The following is a 22,624-nucleotide window of genomic DNA, read 5'->3' as shown; positions in this document are numbered from 1 at the left end:
GAGAAACAGAACTGACTCTTCTATGGTTCCTCCAACATGTCATGCTCTCCTTGCCTTTCCATCTCTGCAAGTTATTCCCTCTGTCTGAAACACTGTCTCCCCTTGTCTACTTAGTGAATTCTTGCTCATCCCTCAATTTCAGCTGTGTGAAACTCTCCTTGAATTCTTGGGCAGGCTTAGGATCTCCCTGTCTCGTGTTTTCACTGTACTTTATAATGCCCCCACTAAAGCAATCAGCTCATTATATTTTAATGTTTCTTCCATGCCTGTCTTCTACAGTACTACGAGCTTCTTGGGGGCAGGGCTAGAACAGCCCACCTCTTTGATGCCTAGCATAATGCCTAGTACATAAGAGGCACACAAAGTATTTGATCACTAGTGAGTCAGCAAGTGAGTGAATGAATGGATCTGGTACCATTTCCTTCCTCTCAACTAAACACTTAAGGCGTCTTTAAAGGCTACGTTTTCTCAGCTATGCTCTGAGCTGGAGTGGAAGTGCTTACAGCTGCATGTCTTAATCTGATCATACACATTCAAGAGACCACCCATCTGCATGGAACACACACACAAATAAAGCTTGAGGTTCAGTGAAGCAAAACCTCTAAAGCAGGAAACACATGAAATCACTAGGGATTCAAGAACAGAACGGATGGGAGATAAAAGGAAGCATGGTAACTGGAAACAAACAGTTTTGCCTTGGATTTTCAAAAGGCATGTAACAAGAAGTCAGCCCTATTGTATTTTTTCATGTGGGGCTGGACTTCCGCTTAGTCCTTTCCAGGCCCTTCTCTCTAGCCAGTGGCCTTATATGAATCTACTGGTTTCATAATTAGCAATAGTGGTTTTCCTCACAGAGGTTTCAGTCAATTGTCTTCAGCAAATTGCCTATTAAAAATGCTGCAAAAAGAAGTGACCACCTGAAGCTTGTCCCTTCCTCAAGGAGAATCTTTGGTGGCATAACCCTCGTCTCATCAAGGAGAAGGCAAGCAATCTCAAGGCGAATTGCTCTGTTTGTAGGTAACAGACATGTTGATTCTCCTTCCCTCCATAAACATAGAGAGGACCTATTTCTGTGCATTAACCAAAACCAGCTTTTCTTTAGACTTGCAGGTGTAAATTAGATCAGACAGCTTGATGCATTTTAAAAAGAAATATGTTTACAAAATTCAAACAATGAAATAACTGGAAATAAACAAAAATAATTGTAAAGAAAAGGTGAATAATTTTTATGAAATTGTAACTGCTAATGAGAGTATGAAAGGGAAATCACTTGTGAGGTTAATATATTTTCAAGGACACTGTTCAAGATAGTGTGATTAGTGATTTTAGAAAGAGGATGTATTGATTGAATTTCCAAGTGTATTTTTCCAAGTGTACACTTTCCAAGTGTAATTTTGTTCTTTATTCTTAAAAGAATGTGGTAGGCAGCACCAAACAGAGCAGATCTTTCAGAAAGAAATGTATGAAATACAAACACTGATTCAGGTAAGTGCAAAGGGAAATAGATTCCATCCAAGAATTCTGAGAGTATTCCAGCAAGATGAGAAGATTGTGTCCATAAAAACAGGTAATTTTACTAACTATTCATCCATTCACAAATATTTATTATCTACTGTGTGTCAAACACTCTGCTAGGTTCTGGGAGTGCTAAATTTACAGCCACAGTCCTGGTCTCAAGGTATAGTCTAGTGGCAAAACAACAAGAGTAACAACACTACATGGTTGAGTTACTTAAGGTATTTCAGAGTGTGGGTTCACATCTTTGCTGATGCTACTCCACTATGAGACTTAGGGCAAGTAACTTAACCTCTCTCAGCCTCTATTTCCCCCCCTCCTTTTTTTTTTATCTGTAATAACATTATGATTTTTTATCAGGTTGTAAAAACTTGTCAATTTAGGCAGTTTAACTTTTATTTCTCTCATTTTTTTAAATTAAGGTATCATTGATATATACTCTTAGGAAGTTTTCACAAGAAAACAATGTGGTTATTACATTCACCCTTATTATCGAGCCCCCCCATACCCCATTGCAGTCACTGTCCATCATTGTAGTAAGATGCCACAGAGCCCCTATTTGTCTTCTCTGAGCTACACTGTCTTCCCTGGGACCACCCCCACACCATGTGCACCAATCATGATATCCACAATCCCCTTCTCCCTCTCTCCCCTTACCCCTCCCTCACCCCTCCCCTTTGGTAACCGCTAGTTCCTTCTTGGAGTCTGTGAGTGTGCTGCTATTTTGCTCCTTCAGTTTTGCTTCGTTGTTATACTCCACAAATGAGGGAAATCATTTGGTATTTGTCTTTCTCTGCCTGACTTATTTCACTGAGCATAATACCCTCTAGCTCCATCCATGTTGTTGCAAATTGTAGGATTTGTTTCTTTCTTATGGCTGAATAGTATTTCATTGTGTATATGTACCACATTTTCTTTATCCATTCATCTACTGATGGACACTTAGGCTGCTTCCATTTCTTGGCTATGGTAAATAGTGCTGTGATAAACACAGAGGTGCAAATGTCTTTTTGAATCTGAGTTGTTTTCTTTGGGTAAATTCCTAGGAGTGGAATTCCTGGGTCAAATGGTATTTCTATTTTGAGTTTTTTGAGGAACCTCCATACTGTTTTCCACAATGGTTGAACTAGTTTACATTCCCACCAGCAATGTAGGAGGGTTCCCCTTTCTCCACATCCTTGCCAGCATTTGTTGTTCCTAGTCTTTTCTATGTTGGCCATCCTAACTGGTGTGAGGTGATATCTCATTGTGGTTTTACCTAGCATTTCCCTGATAATTAGTGATGTGGAGCATCTTTTCATTTGCCTGTTGGCCATCTGAATTTCTTCTCTGGAAAAGTGTCTGTTCATATCCTCCACCCATTTTTTAATCAGGTTATTTGCTTTTTGGGTCTTGAGGCATGTGAATTCTTTATATATTTTAGATGTTAACCCCTTGTCAGATAAGTCATTTACAAATATATTCTCCCATACTGTAGGAAGACTTTTTGTCCTGCTGATGGTGTCCTTTGCTGTACAGAAGATTTTTAGCTTGAAATAATCCCATTTGTTCATTTTTTATTTTGTTTCCCTTGCCCGAGGAGATGCGTTCAGGAAAAAGTTACCCATATTTATTACTCAAGAGGTTTTTGCCTATGTTTTCCTCTAAGAGTTTTATGGTTTCATGACTTACATTCATGTCTGTGATCCATTTTAAGTTTATTTTTGTGTATGGGGTTAGATAATAATCCAGTTTCATTCTCTTGCATGTAGCTGTCCAGTTTTGCCCACACCAATTGTTGAAGAGGCTATCATTTCCCCATTGTATATCCATGTCTCCTTTATCATATATTAATTGACTCTATTTCCCTTTCTTAAAACAGTGATTATAATGTTACTTTCCTCATAGGGTTGTGAGGATTAAATAAGATAATGAATGCAAACTGCTTACCATAGTGCCTAGCACACAGTAGGCACTCAATACATCTTGGCAATGATTTATTTGAATTATAACATAATGAGGTATATTTACTGTGATGGAGACATGATTCCTGGCACATATACTGCATCTTGGCAGCACGGATGAGTTGGCAAGTATGTGCTTATGTCTGTGGAGGAGTCAGGTGAGGCTTTTCAGCTTTTCAGATGCAACTGAAAGCTTCAGTAGGTGTTTGCAAGAAAAAGAAGAGAAGGACATTCTCAGTGGAGGAAGAAGCAGGTGGGGAGGCATGGAGACATGACAGAGGGTTATTTGTTGGAGATCCACAGGTGACCTTGTATTGCCAGCCCAAGAAAATAAGGCATGTGGCAGGATATGAGGCTGGAGAAAGAAGTGGAAGGCAGAATGTGAATGGCCTTGGGTGTCATGGAAAACAATTCAGACTACATGCTGTCTGAAATGGGAGTCACTGAAGAATCCTGCATAGGATTTACACAGATTTGTGTACAGAAACATAATAAGGAAGATCTATTTAAGGAAGGGTGAGCTATTGCAATGACAGCTAGAAATGATGAGGTTTTGATAGTGGTGGCAGAAGGGAGATGTATGAGAGATATTTAGGAGAGCTGTGTAGATATATAGAGATAGGGCTTGGTGATTGGCTGGATATGAGGAACAGAGAGAAGGGAAGAAGACATAGATGGTGCTCAGATTTTTACTTGGTCATCTGTGGACATTGTGGCACCATTAACCAGGAAAAGGTATGAGAGGAATTACGATTTGGAGAAAAGATGCTGAATCCCATTTTAAACATGTTTAATTCCAGGACTGGGACACAGCTCTCTACCTTGTAGGACCCTTTGGTTCTGGGTGACAAAAAGAAGATACCCATTTGACTTTTGGAATCTTGAATTTTTGCTTTGTTTTTATTTGTTCCTCAGTATTTTGGGCAGGGCCTCATAGGAATTAGGTATATTCCAGTCCAAGCATTATCACAACCAGAAAACTAACATCATTTTCAACAATCTCCCCTCAGTTCTATCCCCTCTATCACAACTTACATCTCATTTCATCCTCCAAAAGAGAAAAAGAAAAGCGACATGAAAGGAGGCTTCTTATCTTTGCTGACTGTCAGGGATCATTTGTTCTTTTTAGCTGTCCTATGATCTAAACACCCAATATTACATCAGAGTTCTCAGTCATCCTAGACTCCTGGGTACCCCATTCCATTTTATTTCATAGAATGTTTTCTAATATCTTGTATTCTAAGGAAATTGTACAGATATAATATCTTAGGAAATCTAAGCCCTATAAACAGGGTCCTAAAAGTTGCAAAATGCAGAGAAAGAAGCAATATACTTACATGAAAGAAAAGTCCATCATGAGCCACTCACCTTTAACCAGATTCCTTACTGAAGCTAGCAGGAAGAGTAGGAAGAACCCACTAAAACTTTGTTTCCAGTTTGATTATTAGTCCTCTGAAAATACCAGTGCTGAGTTTGAGTTGTTTATGGCACATTGAAGCATCTAATTTTCAATTAGGAAATAAGATCTGAAGCTTAGTAGAGAGATCTGGGCTAAATGCAGAGATGGTTCAAGTGGTTGAAGCCATGGATGAGAGAGAAGAGAGATCAAGTTCAAAGGCCTAGGGAACACCTACAAAGGAGACTGAAAATGAACCTCGAGAGGGGCAGGGGAGGAAAGAGTTCAGAGGGATGTCCTGGGATGTCTTAAAAACCAAGGGAAGTCATGTTTCAAAAAACAGTAGATTGTCGGTAAGGTAGAACTTCACAGACGGATCAAGTAATATGAAGATAGGGAAGTTTCTATTATCAATTTTTGTTAAACAATATTGCTCACCTTTCTGTATACATGTAAATGTTGATATGCATAGCTTAATATTTTGCTTGAATATTGGTACTTTTTTGCTGGTGTAGATTGTTTGTAACAGGTAGTGAACTACCCAGAACTGTTCTGGGTCTGTGAAAGGAGTTAAGCATGGTGTTAATATTTTATATAATTCTTTTGTTGATGTACAAGAAGGCCTAATAATGGACTCATGTATTTTTTCCAAGTTATACTGTTATTTTTCACAAACATTGAAAAATTTCATTCACACATTCATTCTTTTCTTTATACTTTTCTTCTTTCTTCTGAAACATAATTATATAGTTCCTACTATATTTAAGGCAGCAATTTTAGGTTTGAGTATAAAAACAGGAATAAGATAAGCAGCCTGCCCTAAAGTTTTTATAAACCTTGTTATTTCCCTCAAATTTTCCCTTCATTTGAACAGGACATTTTGTTGGTGTATTAGCCACTTTCTTTTTCCTGATGGATTGTAGCAATTTTCATTGCCATCAGTGATACCTTAAGTATAGCCTTACACTCATTCACCAATGATTGCTTTCAATTTCAACAAAAGTAGATAGGAATTAAAATATTATTATTTGACTTTGCATTTTTAAAAATTCTAGTAATATTAATAATTTTTCTGTATGTTTGCTTATCATTGCAGTTTTAGTTCTTCTTTTGTGATTCTTCCATTCGGATTCTTTACTCATTCATATATTGGGGGCTCAAAACTTGTGCCAATTTGTAAGAACTCCTTATTATAATGTAGTAGTTAATTATTTCTCATATTTTCATATTTTCTTCATACCTTTACAATGGCTTATCTCACTATAATGGAAGAGTGGTTTGTTCTAGTATTTTAATTTTGAAAACCCACAATATACTCCTTATAAAGACTATTCAAGAAAAATGAATTAAAAGTTGAACAAACTATGCAATCTTATGTAGATTTTTTTCAAGAGACTGTTTCTTTAATCACATGCAGATTATAGTTTATTTTTGCTTCTTTAGTGTTCTGGTGTGTCTGTATTAAGGTGTTGAGATTTTCCAAACTGAAACACACTATAACCAAGGCTGATTTGTAGCAATATGGCTGTCAGATAAATGACATTTTGTTCTATGTTAATATTCCATAATGCCTAGCCCATCTTTCCAGACTTTTTCTAAAAAGTGTCTCAAAAAAAAGCCATGTGCAAATTTTAAAGAATAAATGTTACTTTCAGAATGTTAAGTTCTGTTTTATAAGGCTTCATTCACTTCAATTTCATATATAAAACATGGTTGGTTTATTTTAAAAATATGACCAAATGTTCAGCCTTACAATGTGGCAAAATACTGGTGTTTTGTTTTCCTCAGTGTGTCATCTTTGGCCAACAAATAACATAATCACACCAATCAAAACATAAACATGTTTTTTGTAAACGTGCCTGACAGGAACTTGGGAAAATTAAAAGATTGTTAATATATATCACAAAAATTCATCAGGGTAATTAGTTGTTATGTCTAAAATAACCTAATTCAAAGCATCTCCCAAAATATTCAGCAGAATTAAAGGGAAAGGATGATAGAAAAGGATTAAATTAATACCAGCTATTAAGTATAATATAAAGGATAGAATTAGAAAAATCAGCATTTTGCAACTCCCAGTGAGATCTAGGCAAGGATCACTAATTGACGCTGAAACCATTGACTGAAAGGTTGTTGGGTATTCATGAGGTCTTGGAGAATCACACCAGGGATTATCTATTAAGTAAAAAGGAATACCTCTAAGGAAGAGATCTGTAGTTACCACCTGAATCAAGTGACTCACTAGTATCAAAAATAGTGGGACAACCTCACATATGTGCCTCCTAATGGGATGCAACAGAATCTAAGTAGTTTTCTTGCAAGAATGTTTACCTAGAATCTGACCATCAGGATCAATCAAACCCAGAATGTGCAACAATCTACGTAATGGCTGGCCTGGGAGCTTTAAAAGTCAATGTCTTAAAAGACAAAATTTAAAGGAAAAAAAAAGAGCTAAAGAGACATGACAACCAAATGCAATGCATGAACTCTGGGTTCTGAATGAAAAACACTTGAATATTGACTTCGTATTAGGTAGTATGGTACTATTGTTAATTTTAGGAATCAAAGTACTGTATATACATAATACTACATAGTATCAAAATTCTATATAGTTACATAGGAAAATGTCTTTATTCCTTAGGAGATATATACAGAATATTTAAGGGAAACCATCATGATATCTGAAACTTATTTTCAAATGCTTTGGGGAAATATATATATATTTTTTCATACATATATGTATTAATAAAACTATGTATGTTCATACACAAAGAGCAATTAAGTAAATGTGGCAAAATATTTATGATTGGTGAATTTAGGTAAAGGGAATATAGGTGCTCATTGTACCATTTTTTGAAACTTTCTGTGGATTTGCCTATTTTCAAAATACAGAGAAGGGCAGGGATGTTTTATATTTTTGTGTTGATGATATTCTAAGCCTGCTGATATACTCAGCTGTATAGTAAGTACGCACACACACCTACCACTCTAACATCTGGTAACTAGTTTGCTGCTAATGTCCATCTACATCAGCTAAACAGTTCCAGATGTAAAACTGGGGGAAAAAAGGAATAGTTTTCAAGGATTTGTGTGCTCTGAAATGTCTCCCATACTTGTATCTGTTCCTGGCAGTGTTCAGTGTTCCTCCCACTACCCTCAGTGACCCCAAACTGAACTACTTCCAAATAACTCAAACTTTCCAAATGAAGACTGTTAATGCCGTTTCTTCAGCCTGAAACAGTTATTACTTCACTTGTCAAACTCTTACTCTGTTTTTGAGGCTTAACTCAAATTCTCCTTCCTTCACTAAAGTCTTTTCTCAACTGCCACCTCTCCATCCAAGTGGCAGCAATCACTCCCTGCTCTGTGGTCCCTACAGCTCTCTTGAAATACATCCTTGTTCTTTTTTGCATCATGGTCACTTATGTACCAAAATTCTATCCGTAGAGATGGAAATGTGGCATAGGATGAAGTCCAAATTCCTTAGAATAACGTAAAAGGCTCATGTGATTTGGTGCTAGCTTCCTTTTGAATCTTGACTTCCTTCAATGGACCTGATACCAGAGCTAGAGTATAAACCAATTACTAGGGACTCCTGGGCCCCTCATATCAAAGTCCCTCAATTCCGTGGCTCATGAAGAAGCATAGTGCTCCCAGATTCTTGTGAGCTCCTGGGTCTCATATTCTCATACTACCTGCAATCCTGGGGACTTCTCCAGGCTCCTACATACCAGCTGTGTTCCTCTGTGCTTCACCTAATTACCATTTAGTCCCCTCTTAAACTTCAGGAAAATAAAACCAAAACCTTTCCTGCAAAGCATTCATGAATTTGGCTGGCCTGAAAGAGATGAAGGATCTATATTTTCATGAAGTTACAAGTTCTGAAAAGTAAGTGCCTACCTGCCCTTTGCCCCACTGAGATCCAGGCACTCCATCTTGGTGGTTTCTCATTCCTCATTTTTGTCTTATTTTCCCCTGTTGGAAACTCTCCTGTTTTCACCCTTCCCAGAAGTAAAAGTTTGGCACCAGCCAATCCCCAGGACTTTTATCCCAAGCAATAATGATAACAAGGTAATAAACCAAACCAAGGCAAATCAAAACCCCAGAGTTTCTTCCTTAAGAGATATTCTTGGGCCAGTGTTTCAGATTATTTTCTGAAAATCTGTTTTAAATCTATTCGTGCCATGCTACATAGCACCCCACACATGCCATACTGTTTTATTCCTTAATGTTTTTGTGATTCTGTTCCTTCTGCCTACAGTGTCCTTTCCTCCACAGTTTTTCTGGTAACTTACTGCCTCACTCACAACTCTCTCCCACACAGTCTTCCCAGGCCACATCCTGGCCTCATCGTCCCTCTGTGGAACCACCACTATGCACAGGATTTACCTTTCACTGGGGTTGTAATGATCCATTGCACATGTCTGCCTTCCATGCCAGATGAGGGGCTTCTTGAGAGCAAACACTGGCCTTTATTGACCTTTATACTCCCAGTTTCTATCCCAGAGCCTGATCAAATATTTATCAAATGAATGATGAATTAAGAATAAATGAATTTTACCAAGATTTGAGATTTAAGACTTTCTAAGGGTATGAAAAAGTCTGTAAGATGTTGGAACCATCACTGTTTCAAACAGCAACTCCTGATTTGGAGAATTTATAAACCTCACACTGCCAACATTTTACCTAGCTGGCTCTGATATTCTTTAGGTCATTAATCTGAAAAACTTCTGAGTCAAAAACTTTTTAAAAAATGAATCCTGTTGACTGGAACAGTGTAGTATTTCACTTGTTCAGAGAAGCTGGCATCCCATAACCAGCACAAAGCAGTTCTTAGTGGAGGCTTTGTCTCCTCTGGCTGGCTTAGATTTGCTGCTGTTCAGCCACAAAGCTGTGCTTACAGCAGCAAGCCCTTACGATGACTTGTCCAGTACCTGAGCATGATGACATCTCTTGCTCCATGTCTTGCTAATAGATTGTCCTTCCAGGGTGAGCAATTTTTGTATTCACCTTGGACCAAAGGACATTGTAGAAATATTTCTAATTTGCATTTAGTTATATAACTATTACCTCAATTCAATGTTTATAAATATCTTTATTGAGATAAAGTTCACCTATTATAAAACTCACCTATTCAAAGTATACAACTCAGTGATTTTTAGTATACTGACAGAGTTGTGCAACCATTGGCACAATCTAATTCCAGAGCATCTTCATCACTCCAAAAAGGAACCCTTCTGATAAGCAGTATAACTTCCCCATTCCTGACCCATCCTCCTTAGGTAAGCACTGATCTACTATATGTTGCTATATATTTGCCTATTCTGGACTTTTCAGATAAGTAGAATCATACATGGCCTATAAATGTTCATCTATGTAGTAGTATTCATCAGTACTTCTCTGTCATCAAAAAAAATATTCCATTGTAGGGATGTAATCCATTATATTTATCCTTTCACCAGTTGATGGACACTTGGCTTGTTTCACTTTTTTTTCTATTATGAATATGCCACTAGGAACATTCAAGTACAAGTTTTGTGTTGATATATTTTCATTTCTCTTGGGTATATACCTAGGAGTGGGATTTCTGGGTTATATGATAACTTTATGTTTAGCTTTTTGAAGAACTGCCAGACTATTTTCCGGTGACTGGACCATTTTACCTTCCCATCTACAATGAATGAGGATCTTAATTTCTTCACATCCTTACCAATACTTTTCATTATCTGTCTTCACTATCTAACTACTTAAAATAATTATATAACTAAATGCAACTAAATTAGGTATGGAGTGATATTTCATTGTGGTCTTGATTTACATTTACCTAATGACTAATGATGTCAATTAATTAAATTTTGAGGCCATACATTTTAACGAACAATTAGTGATGAAATATGGCATTATATTTTAATATTAACTAATATTAATTTTTAGTGATTTTGAATGAAGAGGAAAAGAGAATATAGGGTGTTAAATGTCATACTTAGCAAGTACACTTAATTTCCAGCTTATCTTAAAAAATTCTAACTTGACTTCATAGAATAAAGAAAAAAAAAAGGAACATACTTAGCTATTATCGAGTATAGGGCAAAGAGACAAATCTTGCATCTCTCACTTAAAACTTTGTTCAAACAATTTGGTTTCTGGTGGGTGGGAGGTGAATATCTAAGTTCCAGTTCTAACATGAATAAAATAGCTTACACATTTGGAACCCAGACCACGTGTGACAGTTCCACAGGGTTGGCTATTCTTTGTTTTGAAATGAGGAGATAGATAGAAAACATAATGTGTTCCTAGCAAAAGAATCCACATTTTCAATAAAACTAGAAGAACAAATGAAGTGATTTTATTTTTGGATGTTGTATGGAACTCTTAAATGAAATTAGCAATTACGATTTAAACAGTGGCTTCAATTAAGAAGAATTTCAAGTACTTTTTTCCTTGATCAGGATATTTTTTTGAAAAATTAAAAGACCTAATATGTGTAAACCACAGAAAAAAAACAGGATATGTTATTTGCATAATCCATTATTTGCAATTATGGTCCAAATGTACTTAAGACCAATAAAATGTAAACCAGTCTTGCAAGTCAAAGAGAGATTTTATAAAAAAGGACAAACCCACATACCATTTCTGGTATTTTTCTCAGCCAGCTCTGGGGCCACGTAATGAGAAGAAACTGGTCTTGTCCAATTAGTCTAGGAAGCATATCTATGGAATTATAAAAAAATGTGATTCTGAATGCAAAACAGTAAGATGGCATCTATAAGGCACATTAGTCAATTTCTTATCTGAATGTTATGCCAGCTTATGGGAGGAATGTACTGAAAAATGGGACAGCCAAACCACACATAAAAAATTTAAGGGCTGAAAAGTATAATTAATTTTTTAAAGAAGAAGAAATAAAGCTTTTAAACTGAAAAGAAGTCGGTTATTGATGATTATCTGTCTATAGGCCTTTAAAAATCTGTTCTCTTTTCAAACTACTAAATAAAATAAAATGAGCTAAAGATTTTTATATTTTTAGGTTCGGCATAAATAAGAATTTATTAACAAAGAGAATCATGAGTCACATGAAGTGTCTTCAAAATAAAGTTGTAAGTTTAGGGATCTTTTAAGATTTCTTTATATTGATTCAGATAATATTTACCTGGAAACAGGTGGTGAGATACGGAGTTTTCTGACTCTTTCTGGCTCTGCGAATCTTGTGACACATTCTGCAAAACATTAGCGACAACCAGAAAATTTCATTTAATGACATTGCCTAACAAAGTGATTTTATAATTTGTTATGTGTAAAGAAATACAAGACAGAAGCTACATATTTTTTAGTTTGCATAAATGGTTGCTCTTTTATTGGAAATACACCTTCTAAACTAAATGATAACCACAAAATGATTTTTATATTACCTATTTTTAGGGCTTGATGGTACTTTCCAGACATAAAAAATTAAAGGAACTTTCTCTATTCGAGTGTTATAAAATTACATATGTTGGAATTCAGGTCAGATAATTAAAGTCTTCTGTTAAATAATTAAGACTGACATGTAAGCACAAACTGAATAAACTTTCTAGGTAACAGTAGAAAAAAGAAGTGGACTGGAAATGTTGTGACACATATGTAGATACTGACTGAGGCAAGATAAACTCTGGCTTTTAGTCAGGTCTCCACAGCCTAAGGTTGACTGAAAGGATTTGTCTTCTCATCCCTTCCCAGTATCAGATTAATAGAATAAATAGGGAAGGGCAGACATTTTCTTAGAGACTGATCAAATGCAAAATGCTGTCTTTTTTTTTTTTTTTTTGAGAGGGCATCTCTCATATTTATTGATCAAATGGTTGTTAACAATAAAATTCAGTATACGGGGGTCAATGCTCAATGTACAATCACTAATCCATCTCAAGTCTAATTCTCATCAGTCTCCAATCTTCTGAAGCATAACAAACAAGTTCTTACATGGTGAACAAATTCTTACATAGTGAATAAATTCTTACATGGTGAACAGTACAAGGGCATTCATCACAGAAACTTTCGGTTTTGATCACGCATTATGACCTATAAACAATCAGGTCAAATATGAATATTCGTTTGATTTTTGTACTTGATTTATATGTTGATCCCACATTTCTCCCTTTATTATTATTATTATTTTTATTTTTAATAAAATGCTGAAGTGGTAGGTAGATGCAAGATAAAGGTAGAAAACATAGTTTAGTGCTGTAAGAGGGCAAATGTAGATGATCAGATGATCAGGTGTGTGCCTATGGACTAAGTATTAATCCAGGCTAGACAGGGGCAGCAAGACATCCATGGATGCAGAAGATTTCTCTCAAAGCAGGGGGGGTGAGGTTCTGAGCCTCACCTCTGTTGATCCCCAAATTCTCACCTGATGGCCCCCCTGCAACTGTGCCTGTCTTAGGTTGTTCCTCCCTTGAGGAATCTTACCCGTCTCTGGCTTACCAGTCCTCTTCCGGGCCATACAGAGAAATGTAAAGTTGGTAAGTGAGAGAGAAGCCATATTGTTTGAAAAGGTTAGCTTTTTACTTCTTTGCAGATTTATGCCCTGTGGGTTCTATGCCCAGCACTTGTCTTGAGGTATCTTTACCACCTGGAGGAATTATGATACTCGGTAAATTCGATATGAGGCACGAATTCTATTTAAGGGTTGTAATTAGGAAGAAAGAAGAAAAGCTACAGATGTAGCATATGGAAGGAAACATGGGAGGATTGATTATTTCTTTGACATATCTTCTTGTAGAGTACCTTAAGTATGTATAGGTTTTAAACTACTAACTAATTTGCACACACATATTAACATAATAGGAATATGGTGACATAAACAAAGCAAATCTATAATTACCATCCATCTCCAGTGAAGCCAAGAAAACCATTTAGGCACCCTAGGCATTTGTGAAAATTTGTCTATGATATGATGGATATTGTCCAACTGTACTTGAACCGTCTGAGAGAAATCAGACAAATTAAAGCAGCCCATTTCTGGGATCTGTTCACATCCCATATGTTCTTTTAACTGTAGATAGTCTATAGTCATAAGATTTTGGAGTGCTACACCTTGCACCCCTCCCAACTCCTAGTTGAGTTCCAACAGTACAGATCCGGTCAAATTCGTTGTCTCACTGTATGCACATGCCAGCCTAGACATCTCCCTCCTCATTCCTATGGCAAGTCCAGGAGACGGTGGGCTGGATGCAGCCACAACCGCAGCATCGTCAGATCCCTGTGGAGGCTTTTTGATGATCATCCCCTGGCACAAGTCCTCCAGAGAGTGCTGATGCCGGAAGCTCCTCCTCATATTGTTTCTTAGTTCATTTTCTGGGTAGCCAAGCTAGGCCTTGATCTTCTGCATAGAAACAAACAGACCCTTTGCCCACACTTTGACATGCCCTCTATACCACTGTGCAGAACTCATTGGAGGTCAGCACACAGTAACTGTTTTTTTTTAATTAAGAGAAAGGAATATTATCAGAAAAGAGTACCTCCATAGCTGATCATCTGACACCCTTTAAGTGATCAACATTAAGGATATTTAAAGCATGCGTTGATCTTTGATTTACCAATAGTTTTATCCTATCAAGGAGTAATCCCCCTTTTCTTTCTTTCTTTCTTTCTTTTTTTTTTTTTTAATTTTTAATCTATACCTACATGAAGAATACTATGTTTACTATGCTCTCCCCTATATCAGGTCCCCCCTAACAACCACATTACGATTACTGTCCATCAGCTTAGCAAAATGTTGTAGAGTCACTACTTGTCCTCTCTGTGTTGTGCAGCCCACCCTCCCCTTTCTCCCTCCCCCATGCATGCTAATCTTAATACCCCCCTTCTTCTTCTCCCCCCCTTATCCCTCCCTGCCCACCCATCCTCCCCAGTTCCTTTCCCTTTGGTACCTGTTAGTCCATTTTTTGGTTCTGTAATTCCACTCCTGTTTTGTTCCTTCAGTTTTTCCTTTGTTCCTATACTCCTCAGATGAGTGAAATCATTTGGTATTTCTCTTTCTCCGCTTGGCTTATTTCACTGAGCATAATACTCTCCAGCTCCATCCATGTTGCTGCAAATGGTTGGATTTTTCCACTTCTTATGGCTGAGTAGTATTCCATTGTGTATATGTACCACATCTTCTTTATCCATTCATCTACCCATGGACATTTAGGTTGCTTCCAATTCTTGGCTATTGTAAATAGTGCTGCGATAAACATAGGGGTGCATCTGTCTTTCTCAAACTTGATTGCTGCGTTCTTAGGGTAAATTCCTAGGAGTGGAATTCCTGGGTCAAATGGTAGGTCTGTTTTGAGCATTTTGATGAACCTCCATACTGCTTTCCACAATGGTTGAACTAATTTACATTCCCACCAGCAGTGTAGGAGGGTTCCCCTTTCTCCACAGCCTCGCCAACATTTGTTGTTGTTTGTCTTTTGGATGGCAGCTATCCTTACTGGTGTGAGGTGATACCTCATTGTAGTTTTAATTTGCATTTCTCTGATAATTAGCGATGTGGAGCATCTTTTCATGTGTCTCTTGGCCATCTGTATTTCTTTTTTAGAGAACTCTCTGTTCAGTTCCTCTGCCCATTTTTTAATTGGGTTATTTGTTTTTTGTTTGTTGAGGCGTGTGAGCTCTTTATATATTCTGGACGTCAAGCCTTTATCGGATCTGTCATTTTCAAATATATTCTCCCATACTGTAGGGTTCCTTTTTGTTCTATTGATGGTGTCTTTTGCTGTACAGAAGCTATTCAGCTAAATGTAGTCCCACTTGCTCATTTTTGCTGTTGTTTTCCTTGCCCGGGGAGATATGTTCAAGAAGAGGTCACTCATGTTTATGTCTCAGAGGTTTTTGCCTATGTTTTTTTCCAAGAGTTTAATGGTTTCATGACTTACATTCAGGTCTTTGATCCATTTTGAGTTTACCTTTGTATATGGGGTTAGACAATGGTCCAGTTTCATTCTCCTACATGTAGCTGTCCAGTTTTGCCAGCACCATCTGTTGAAGAGACTGTCATTTTGCCATTGTATGTCCATGGCTCCTTTATCAAATATTAATTGACCATATATGTTTGGGTTAATGTCTGGAGTCTCTAATCTGTTCCACTGGTCTGTGGCTCTGTTCTTGTGCCAGTACCAAATTGTCTTGATTACTATGGCTTTGTAGTAGAGCTTGAAGTTGGGGAGTGAGATCCCCCCTACTTTATTCTTCTTTTTCAGGATTGCTTTGGCTATTCGGGATCTTTGGAGTTTCCATATGAATTTTTGAATTATTTGTTCCAATTCATTGAAGAATGTTGCTGGTAATTTGAGAGGGATTGCATCAAATCTGTATATTGCTTTGGGCAGGATGGCCATTTTGACGATATTAATTCTTCCTAGCCATGAGCATGGGAGGAGTTTCCATTTATTAGTGTCCCCTTTAATTTCTCTTAAGAGTGACTTGTAGTTTTCAGAGTATAAGTCTTTCACTTCTTTGGTTAGGTTTACTCCTAGGTATTTTATTCTTTTTGATGCAATGGTGAATGGAATTCTTTTCCTTATTGATTTTCTATTGATTCATTGTTAGTGTATAGGAACGCTACAGATTTCTGTGTGTTAATTTTGTATCCTGCAACTTTGCTGTATTCCGATATCAGTTCTAGTAGTTTTGGAGTGGAGTCTTTAGGGTTTTTTATGTACAGTATCATATCATCTGCAAATAGTGACAGTTTAACTTCTTCTTTACCAATCTGGATTCCTTGTATTTCTTTGTTTTGTCTGATTGCCGTGGCTAGGACCTACAGTACTATGTTAAATAACAGTGGGGAGAGTGGGCATCCCTGTCTGGTTCCCGATCTCAGAGGAAATTCTTTCAGCTTATCACTGTTCAGTATAATGCTGGCTGTGGGTTTATCATATATGGCCTTTATTATGTTGAGGTACTTGCCCTCTATTCCCATTTTGCTGAGAGTTTTTATCATGAATGGATGTTGAATTTTGTCAAATGCTTTTTCAGCATCTATGGAGATGATCATGTGGTTTTTATCTTTCTTTTTGTTGATGTGGTGGATGATGTTGATGGATTTTCGAATGTTGTACCATCCTTGCATCCCTGGGATGAACCCCACTTGTTCATGGTGTATGATCCTTTTGATATACTGTTGAATTCTGTTTGCTAATATTTTATTGAGTATTTTTGCATCTACATTCATCAGGGATATTGGTCTGTAATTTTCTTTTTTGGTGGGGTCTTTGCCTGGTTTTGTTATTAGGGTGATGTTGGCTTCATAGAATGAGTTTGAGAGTATTCCCTCTTCTTCTATTTTGTGGAACACTTTAAGGAGAATGGGTATTATGTCTTCTCTGTGTGTCTGATAAAATTCTGAGGTAAATCCGTCTGGCCCCGGGGTTTTGTTCTTGGGTAGTTTTTTGATTACCGTTTCAATATCTTTGCTTGTAATTGGTTTGTTTAACTTTTGTGTTTTTTCCTTGGTCAGTCTTGGGAGGTTGTATTTTTCTAGGAAGTTGTCCATTTCTTCTAGGTTTTCCAGCTTGTTGGCATATAGGTTTTCATAGAAGTCTTTAATAATTCTTTGTATTTCTGTGGAGTCTGTCATGATTTTTCCATTCTCATTTCTGATTATGTTGATTTGTGTTGATTCTCTTTTTCTCTTAATAAGTTGGGCTAGAGGCTTATCTATTTTGTTTATTTTCTCAAAGAACCAGCTCTTGGTTTCGTTGATTTTTGCTATTGTTTTATTCTTCTCAATTTTGTTTATTTCTTCTCTGATCTTTATTATGTCCCTCCTTCTGCTGACTTTAGGCCTCATTTGTTCTTCTTTTTCCAGTTTCGATAATTGTGATGTTAAGACTATTCATTTGGGATTGTTCTTCCTTCTTCAAGTGTGCCTGGATTGCTATATACTTTCCTCTTAAGACTGCTTTCGCTGCGTCCCACAGAAGTTGGGGCTTAGTGTTGTTGTTGTCATTTGTTTCTATATATTCCTTGATCTCTATTTTGATTTGTTTATTGATCCATTGATTATTTAGTAGCATGTTGTTAAGCCTCCATGTGTTTATGAGCCTTTTTGTTTTCTTTGTAGAATTTATTTCTACTTTTATACCTTTGTGGTCTGAAAAATTGGTTGGTAGAATTTCAATATTTTGGAGTTTACTGAGGCTCTTTTTGTGAGCTAGTATGTGGTCTATTCTGGAGAATGTTCCATGTGCACTTGAGAAGAATGTATATCCTGTTGCTTTTGGATGTAGAGTTCTATAGATGTTTATTAGGTCCATCTGTTCTAGGGTGTTGTTCAGTGCCTCTGTGTCCTTACTTATTTTCTGCCCGGTGGATCTATCCTTCGGGGTGAGTGGTGTGTTGAAGTCTCCTAAAATGAATGCATTGCAGTCTATTTCCCTCTTTAGTTCTGTTAGTATTTGCTTCACATATGCTGGTGCTCCTGTATTGGGTGCATATATATTTAGAATGGTTATATCCTCTTGTTGGACTGAGCCCTTTATCATTATGTAGTGTCCTTCTTTATCTCTTCTTACTTTCTTTGTTTTGAAGTCTATTTTGTCTGATATTAGTACTGCAAACCCTGCTTTCTTCTCACTGTTGTTTGCCTGAAATATGTTTTTCCATCCCTTGACTTTTAGTCTATGCTTATCTTTGGGTTTAAGGTGAGTTTCTTATAAGCAGCATATAGATGGGTCTTGCTTTTTTATCCATTCTATTACTCTGTGTCTTTTGATTGGTGCATTAAGTCCATTTACATTTAGGGTGACTATTGAGAGATATGTACTTACTGTCATTGCAGGCTTTAGATTCGTGGTTTCCAAAGGTTCAAGGTTAGCTTCTTTAGTATCTTATTGCCTAACTTAGCTCGCTTATTGAGCTGTTATATACACTGTCTGGAGATTCTTTTCTTCTCTCCCTTCTTATTCCTCCTCCTCCATTCTTCATATGTTGTGTGTTTTGTTCTGTGCTCTTTTTAGGGGTGCTCTCACTTAGAGCAGTCCCTGTAGGATGCCCTGTAGAGGTGGTTTGTGGGAAGCAAATTCCCTCAGCTTTTGCTTGTCTGGGAATTGTTTAATCCCATCATCATATTTAAATGATAGTCATGCTGGATACAGTATCCTTGGTTTAAGGCCCTTCTGTTTCATTGCATTAAGTATATTATGCCATTCTCTTCTGGCCTGTAGGGTTTCTGTCGAGAAGTCTGATGTTAGCCTGATGGGTTTTCCTTTATAGGTGACCTTTTTCTCTCTAGCTGCCTTTAAAACTCTTTCCTTGTCCTTGATCCTTGCCATTTTAATTACTATGTGTCTTGGTGTTGTTCTCCTTGGATCCTTTCTGTTGGGGGTTCTGTGTAATTCCATGGTCTGTTCGATTATTTCCTCCCCCAGTTTGGGGCAGTTTTCAGCAATTATTTCTTCAAAGAGACTTTCTATCCCTTTTCCTCTTTCTTCTTCTTCTGGTATTCCTATAATATGAATATTATTCCTTTTGGCTTGGTCACATAGTTCTCTTAGTGTTGTTTCATTCCTGGAGATCCTTTTATCTCTCTCTATGTCAGCTTCTATACGTTCCTGTTCTCTGGCTTCTATTCCTTCAATGGCCTCTTGCATCTTATCCATTCTGCTTATAAATCCTTCCAGGGATTGTTTCACTTCTGTGATCTCCTTCCTGACATCTGTGATCTCCCTCCAGACTTCATCCCACTGCTCTTGCATTTTTCTCTGCATCTCATCCCATTGCTCTTGCATTTTTCTCTGCATCTCTGTCAGCATGTTCATGATTTTTATTTTGAATTCTTTTTCAGGAGGACTGGTTAGGTCTTTCTCCTTCTCAGGTGTTGTCTCTGTGATCTTTGTCGGCCTGTAGTTTTGTCTTTTCATGGTGATAGAGATAGTGTGCAGAGCTGGTACAAGTGACTGCTGGAAGAGCTTCCCTTGTTGGTTTGTAGCCTTCCTCACCTGGGAGAATAGCGACCTCTGGTGGCTTATGCTGGGTAGCTGTGTGCAGACAGGGCTTCTGCTTCCTGCCCGGTTGCTATGGGGTTTATCTCCGCTGTTGCTGTGGGCGTGGCCTGGCTGGGGCTGCTCCTCCAAAGTGGTGGAGCCCCGTTGGAGGGGGAGCAGCTGGGAGGCTATTTATCTCCGTAAGGGGCCTCTGTGCTCCCTGCTGCCCAGGGGTTTAGAGTGCCCAGAGATCCCCAGATTCCTTGCCTCTGGTCTAAGTGACCTGTCCTGCCCGTTTAAGACTTCCAAAAAGCACTCTCCAAACCAAAACAACAACAGCAACAATTAGAGAGGGAACAGAAAAAAAAAAAAAAAAAGGAAAAAACACTTGATTTTTTTTTTTGTCCTCAGGCGCCGGTCCCAGGCACCCGCTCACTGGTCCTGCTGCCCTGCCTCCCTAGCGCCAGGGTCCCTGTCCCTTCAAGGCTTCCAAAAAGCACTCGCCCACTGGTCCCGCAGGGAAAAACATGCGATATTCTTTGTCCTCAGGTGCCGGTCTCAGGCACCCGCCCACCGGTCCCGCAGGGAAAAACGTGGGATATTCTTTGTCCTCAGGCGCCGGTCCCAGGCACCCTCTCACCAGTCCCACCACCTGCCTCCCTAGCACCAGGGTCCCTGTCCCTTTAAGGCTTCCAAAAAGCACTTGCCAAAAAGAGAAAAAAAAGGGGGAAAAACGCACGATTTCCTCCGTCCTCAAGTGCCGGTCTCAGGCACCCGCCCACCGGTCCCACAGGGAAAAATGCGGGATATTCTTTGTCCTCAGGCGCCAGTCCCAGGCACCCGCTCACCAGTCCCGCCACCCTGCCTCCCTAGCACTGGGGTCCCTGTCCCTTTAAGGCTTCCAAAAAGCACTCGCCAAAAAGAGAAAAAAAAAAGCGGAAAAACGCGCGATTTCCTCCGTCCTCAAGTGCCGGTCCCAGGCACCCGCTCACCGGTCCCGCCACCCTGCCTCCCTAGCAACGGGGTCCCTGTCCCTTTAAGGCTTCCAAAAAGCACTTGCCAAAAAAAAAAAAAAAAACCGCTCCGGTTTCTTTCCACCCGCCGGGAGCCGGGGGGAGGGGCACTCAGGTCCTGCCGAGCTGGGGCTTGTATCTTACCCCCTTCGCAAGGCGCTGGGTTCTTGCAGGTGTGGATGTGGTCTGGATGTTGTCCTGTGTCCTGTGGGCTCTATTTTAGGAATATTTTTCTTTGTTATATTTTTATAGCTCTATGTGTTTTGGGGAGGAGATTTCCACTGCTCTGCTCACGCCGCCATCTTGGCTCCGCCTTGCTAAGTCTTTTTTTTAATTTTAAAATGATAAATTTTATTGTATGCAAATTGTACATCAAAAGCTGATAAAAATACATTTTAGAACAAAATTTATATTTTAGATACTTTTTTAAATTTTTTAATTTTGATATAATTGATGTACAATTACTTGAACACTATGGTTACTAGACTCCCCCATTATCAAGTACCCCCCCACAAACCCCGTTATAGTCACTGTCCATCAGCATAGTAAGATGCTATAGAGTCACTACTTGTCTTCTCTGTATATACTGCCTTTTCCATATCCTCCTCCCTGCTACATTATGAGTGCTAATCGTAATGCCCCATTTTCCCCCTTATCTCTCCCTTCCCACCCACCCTTCCCAGGCCCTTTCCCTTTGGTAAACTGTTAGCCCATTCTTGGGTTCTGTGAGCCTGCTGCTGTTTTGTTCCTTCAGTTTTTCTTTGTTCTTATACTCCACAAATGAGTGAAATCATTTGATACTTATCTTTCTCTGCCTGACTTATTTCACTGAGCATAATACCCTCTAGCTCAATCCATGTTGTGGCAAATGGTAGGATTTATTTTCTTCTTACGGCTGAATAATATTCCATTGTGTATATGTACCACATCTTCTTTATTCATTCATCTACTGAAGGACACTTAGGTTGCTACCATTTCTTGGCTATTGTAAATAGTGCTGCAATAAACATAGGAGTGCATATGTCTTTTTCAAACAGGGCTGTTTCATTTTTAGGGTAAATTCCTAGGAGTGGAATTCTTGGGTCAAATGGTGTTTCTATTTTTAGTTTTTTGAGAACCTCCATACTGTTTTCCACAATGGTTGAACTAGTTTACATTCCCACCAGAAGTGTAGGAGGGTTCCCCTTTCTCCACATCCTCACCAGCATTTGTTGCTGTTTGTCTTTTGGATGTTGGCCACCCTAACTGGTGTGAGGTGATATCTCATTGTGGTTCTAGTTTGCATTTCTCTGATGATTAGCGATGTGGAGCATCTTTTCATGTGCCTGTTGGCCATCAGAATTTCTTCTTTGGAGAAGTGTCTGTTCAGCTCCTCTGCCCATTTATTAAACGGCTTATTTGCTTTTTGTTGAGATGAGTGAGCTCTTTATATAAGTTGCATGTCAACCCCTTATCAGATATGTCATTTATGAATATATTCTCCCATACTGTAGGATGTCTTTTTGTTATCCTGATGGTATCCTTTGCTGTACAGAAGCTTTTCAGTTTGATATAGTCCTACTTGTTCATTTTTGCTTTTGTTTCCCTTGCCCAGGGAGATATGTTCATGAAGAATTTGCTCACGTTTATGTCCAATAGATTTTTGCCTATAATTTTTTCTAAGAGTTTTATAGTTTTATGACTTATATTCAGGTCTTTGATCCATTTTGAGTTTACTTTTGTGTATAGGGTTAGACAATAATCCAGTTTCATTCTCTTACATGTAGCTGTCCAGTTTTGCCAACACCAGCTGTTGAATAGGTTGTCATT

The 22,624-nt window shown here is 38.2% G+C and overlaps 1 protein-coding gene across 5 annotated transcripts in view; it reads right to left on the bottom strand.

Moving 5' to 3' along the window:
• The window catches only part of FAM185A (family with sequence similarity 185 member A), a 170,543-nt gene that overhangs the window by 44,819 nt on the left and 103,100 nt on the right, over positions 1 to 22,624 (bottom strand). For all 5 annotated transcript variants that reach the window (XM_037012766.2, XM_073238972.1, XM_073238970.1 and 2 more), the window contains 2 exons: positions 12,005 to 12,071; positions 11,483 to 11,565 (listed from right to left, as the gene is read on the bottom strand). In XM_037012766.2, coding sequence (XP_036868661.2) covers positions 11,483 to 11,565; positions 12,005 to 12,071 — 150 coding nt within the window. The remainder of the gene's footprint in view (positions 1 to 11,482; positions 11,566 to 12,004; positions 12,072 to 22,624) is intronic.

The sequence above is a fragment of the Manis javanica genome, chromosome 6, assembly GCF_040802235.1.
Source record: "Manis javanica isolate MJ-LG chromosome 6, MJ_LKY, whole genome shotgun sequence".
Lineage (NCBI taxonomy): Eukaryota > Metazoa > Chordata > Mammalia > Pholidota > Manidae > Manis > Manis javanica.
This window is presented reverse-complemented; position numbering and strand designations above follow the sequence as displayed.